Source organism: Helianthus annuus, chromosome 7 (genome assembly GCF_002127325.2).
Source record: "Helianthus annuus cultivar XRQ/B chromosome 7, HanXRQr2.0-SUNRISE, whole genome shotgun sequence".
NCBI classification, from domain to species: Eukaryota; Viridiplantae; Streptophyta; class Magnoliopsida; order Asterales; family Asteraceae; genus Helianthus; species Helianthus annuus.
The window spans coordinates 92,414,203-92,419,245 of record NC_035439.2 but is presented as its reverse complement, the minus strand read 5'-3'; the positions used below and the strand labels follow the sequence as shown (position 1 = coordinate 92,419,245).

Below are 5,043 nucleotides of genomic sequence, written 5' to 3'. Positions count from 1 at the left end.
TCCGTATTTGTTTTCACAAGCTTCCTCTAGTTAAAATTTCAGGACGAAATTTCCTGAAGTAGGGGAGACTGTGACAACTGTGTTCTATAGTCGTGGTTCAATGTAAAACAATGTTAGTTATTAATAAAACAATGTGCTTTGGTGTTATTATATGTGTTTTTGTGTTATTATGTGTGTATTTGTGTTTGGTGATTTTTTTTTTCAATTTGATTCGATTCCGATTTCAAGCTCTAAATCGCTTTTTGGAAGGTTATACGCGCGCCGATGCGTAAATATAACTAGTTCAATGCAACGAACACTCCGGAATAGTGAAATAGGCTTAACATACCTTAAGTAACCTCCACATAACTTAGAAATAAGTTCTGGACGGTTTGGTGTGTTGAAATCAAGTTTGTTCGATCGCAGGGACTATTTGTGTCAAACTGCGAAACTATACCGATTTGTGTAGTAACGAACATTCCGGAACTTGATCATAAGTTAAACATACCCTAAATAACCTTTACATAGCTTAGAAATAGGCTTTGAGGTGTTTAGTGCGCAAAAATAAACTTATTTGATCAATAGGGACAAAAAGCGTCAAAAAGTGCATAAGTTTGCATTTTCGCACATATCTTACGTTCTGAATATATCCGGACTTCCAAAAAATTTATGAAATCATTAAAATATTTTATTTTAGTGATTGACATGATAAAATTCCATTCGTCGCGTAATTTGGATCGTTTTTGCGTTCGTTACGACTTCCGTCGTAATTAACCGAATAACGCAACCGTACGGCCAAACGAACCGATATCCGTGATGTCTTTGAGCATATTTTAGGTTCCTTATACTTTAACATCATTTTAGAGCCTTGAAATGAGGTTAAAGGGGTTTAAAAGTGCCAAAAAATCAAGTTTTACAAGTGCAGCGACCATTTTTGAAATTTCTGGCAGATACATTGAACTTGGTCCATTTTTTTGGCACCCATTGTATTTCAAAACAATGTGCCACACATGGATGGTTTTGATCCTTGTTTTGCAATACCATTTGATGGTTTTAAGTATTCCCGTGGTTTTGAAAACCATGTGACCACATGTAAGGTCTAGATCAAAGCACGTTTTTCGACGAACGATCTTAACGGTACTTGAATTCCTATAAATACCCAAACCCATTTCACTCCCAAAGCACATTTGAATCTGATTCTACACTCTCTAAGTGGAAGTTTGTGCTTCCTACCTGAGAGTGAATCGGGTTCGAATCTTGCGGGGACCTTCTGTAAGTATTCTTTCGCGTTTTTCGTTCGTTTCTATCGTTAAAGTCAAACTGTGTTTGACTTTCTGCTTTGACCAGTTTATGGTCAACGCGAAGTTCGTTTGAACTTCATAACGTGAGCATAATCACGATGGTTATAGTCCCTAGTGACTATACCTACTGATTACCACGTTATCTAGGCTCAGTGACGAGTCGTAGCTTCGGCCAAAATGCGTTTTCTCGCGTATTTTGTAACCAAGCTACTTTTAGGTATCAAAACCGTTTGTTTTGATATCAAAACCTGTTTTCTAACTTAACTAAACATGTTTCGACATGTTTAGCTCGTCACTTGTTAGTTTAGTGCTTATGTAGAGTCGTAAGTCAAGCGGACTAAACACCCGCTTAGACTTTCGAACACGACCCGTTTGGTCGATCATTAGGATCCGACCAAACACGTTTAGTGACCATAGTAGCGTAGGGAATAACCTTCCGGGGTTATACCTTATGGTCACTTAGGTTTGATTAGTCGCATAATAGGTAATTTATATGCCTTTAGTAAATTACCAAAATACCCTTTTCATACACAATTGGCAATTTAGCATATGTAACCTAAACTTTTGACACGTAACTAATTATGTAACATAATTAAACATGTATGGTCATATAATACTTGTCATAGGACTAGTTAGACGTCTCGAACGCGCTGTTGCGTGCACGACGCGTTAAAGTAGCGTAAGCTACCTTAATGGGTCACGATGGGTCGAAAGCACTTAGGTTAGGTTCCGATTTAGAATGTAGGCTTTGTTAAACCATATCACATGAGTTCCAACACTCATTTGGTTTACAAGACCTCATTCTATCCGATCTTCCGATTTAGGCGTCTATTGTTTAACTAGTGGTTCGATTACTAGGAGCTACTTGATTTCTCTGGTTTGCTCGAGTTTGTTGAAGTTCTATTTGATCGAGGATACTTTGCACTACATGTGAGTACATAGTTCCCCTATTTTACTGTTTTTAAATGTTTTGGGGTGATTCATATGTACGAAATGTTTTCAAAGTTTAAACGAAGATTTCAAAAATGATTAAAACGATTTTTACTAAACTAAGAACGATTTCGATAAAGTGAACGAACTTGTTGGTTGTAGTTACATAACGAATGACATTCATTAGCATTGATCAAGCCGACCAGTATTAGGTTATGGTACCATAGGATCTGACAAATTCCGTTACTTTACTACACCCATGGTTATGTGTGGGGGTTGTGGGTAGCCGCTGAATCTGATGTTTTTTAACTTACCCTTTGGTGGTTTGTTAATACGAGAACGAGTTGAACGATGGACGAGTCACAAAGGTTTGAATGTTGTTAACGAGACGACCATATATAAGTTTTTCACAATTAAAACGATGACGATTTAAACGATTTGGAAACGAGTAAACGATTGGGAGCGATTGGAAACTATTTGGGAACGAGTAAACGATTTGGGAACGATTTGGAAACAATGTTAAACGATTTCGATAAACGATTGGTTTTTGGTTAAGTGTTTAGATAACGAGACAGGGGTAATGTGGTGAAAACATGGTAGATACGCCGTTGGTACTTCTTATATATATGTGTTTTCATCATATTCCATATCGTGGCGTTATTTAGTTCACTTGGGTAAACGATTTTGAAACGATGTCACACAACAATGTTTTTCTATGAGATATAAACTATACGAGTTTTTAACGAGTTTTTACAAGATGTTTTACAAGTTGGTTTTCTAAAGCAAACGTTTTTGGGTTAAGAATCATGGCTACGAGGTTTTATAAACTATAACCCGCTTGATTTGAGTTGGTTAATTAAGTTGCAATATTATACTCTTTTCAAAACAAAGTTTTTAATAAAGTATTGCAACACTTAAACTAGCCATGAATTCGACACTCCTATAAAACCTATGTACTCGCTAGCATTTCTTTGCTGACTAAGTTTTTACATATGCTTCAGGTGTTGATGCTTGAATGACTACTAGGATGCATGCGTCACATAGGATCTGGACGAGGCCTTAGTGACATAATAATAGTGATAGACGATGTAAAACTTGTTTATTCTATGTTAAGACAATGCAATGTTTAATTTTATCAATAAAACGAAACACTTTTTGTATCCATGGTTATGAAACAATAGCTTCTGTTACAACACTCCCCGACGTTTCTGCCACGGTTTGTTGTCCTACGTGGTCGGGGTGTGACACCCCCCGCCCCTCCGCAACCCCAAGGCTCAATCCCCACGTCAGCGGGACAACGCCACAGCCAACGCTAGCCTAGTAAGGTCTAGCCAGCGTTGCTTTTTGGATCAATTAGGCCATCACTTCAATTCGTAAGCATGAAGCTTTGATAGTGACATGGAGTTCAGTATCTTATCCAATCCCCGGTGAGGATGGTGTAACATCGATTATTATTATGACAAACCACCATACGTGGACCAATTAGATCTTGATGCACATGGAAAAATTCCTTGAAAAAGAACATCATTACTTGCTACTCTAATAAAATCTTGAACGATACCTGAATAAAGGTAAAAGATTTCGTTTTATGACAGATGCGATCTTTAGATGCCAGATGTAAGGCAAAACTTAAGTAACACCTAACCTTTGCAAATTAAAAAAGAAAGTGGCATCTATTATTGATGGGTACTTCGAAATTAAGCATCAAATGCCAAACTAAATCCATTAGCTTACCTTGCAGATCACATCCGATCAGTTTCGAGATTGAAGAACTGCTCAACAAGATCAAAACAACAGCAGCAGAAGCGGTATCTGCGGAGGCAATCTGCAGTGGGTTATCCCAGCTGTCAAGATTGTACAAATGCATGGATGATCTCCTAACTTCATCAACTACCCAGGTTTTGATGTCTCGTGAACAAAACAAGAATTGGGTCGCTGAGTTAGTAGACGAATCGGTGAGATTCTTGGATATTTGTGGAAGCATAAGTGATATGTTGTCAGAAATCAAAGGGCATAATAGAGAGCTTCTTTCTGCTTTACGGAGGAGAAAGGGGGAGATAAGCTTTGAAAACTGCATGGAGAAATACAATTGCTTCAGAAAGAAAATGAAAAAAAATGTTAAAATGTTGATTGGAAGTTTGAAGCAAGTTAATAACATGATCAACGGTGGTGGTGGTGATGCAGTGGTGGCTGATTCAGATAACCACCAGCTCGTGGCAGTGATCAGTGCAGTAATAAGAGTTTCCGAAGTGACCATTTTGGTTTTTGGATCTTTGTTGATGTTCTTCTGTGTACCAGTTCCCAAAACACACAGATGGTCACTTGTGGTGTCAAAGTTTTTGCACAAAGGGATTGTGGCATGTGAAGATCAACAAGAAAATGGGATCGGGAATGAATTCGAAAGAATCGTTGACAAGATTATGTAGATACGAAGTTTCGAGTGAAATGAGGAATGTGCAGATTACGCAATGTAGGTTGGATAGATTAGGAGCTTAGATTGAAAGCATGGAGGGTGGATTAGATAGCATTTTTAGGTGCTTGGTTCGGACCAGAGTTTCACTTCTTAATATCATATCCCAGTAACAATCAAGTCATCTGTTTATAAGTTGCTTATTGGTCTTGCGTAAGCATCAAAACTTTAGCTGATGTGCTTTTGCTTTGGACACTTCTCTCAAAAATGTTAGAAATGAACTTGCATTTGCAGCGGAATTATTCGTTATTTGGGAAACCATGATTATCGAAAGAATAGACAAAGCTTTTTGGAAAACAAGATCGAATGAAATTGTTTCTTGGTACAGGACATAACTGCCGGTCAATGTACATTTATAGTGTC

General features: G+C 37.7%; 1 protein-coding gene across 1 annotated transcript; it reads left to right on the top strand.

The window, feature by feature from the left end:
• The first annotated feature begins 3,892 nt into the window (after positions 1 to 3,892).
• Positions 3,893 to 4,636, top strand: LOC110866669. Its single transcript, XM_022115813.1, has one exon. It carries the CDS (start codon positions 3,893 to 3,895, stop codon positions 4,634 to 4,636), a length of 744 nt encoding a protein of 247 aa, XP_021971505.1.
• Positions 4,637 to 5,043: the final 407 nt, after the last annotated feature.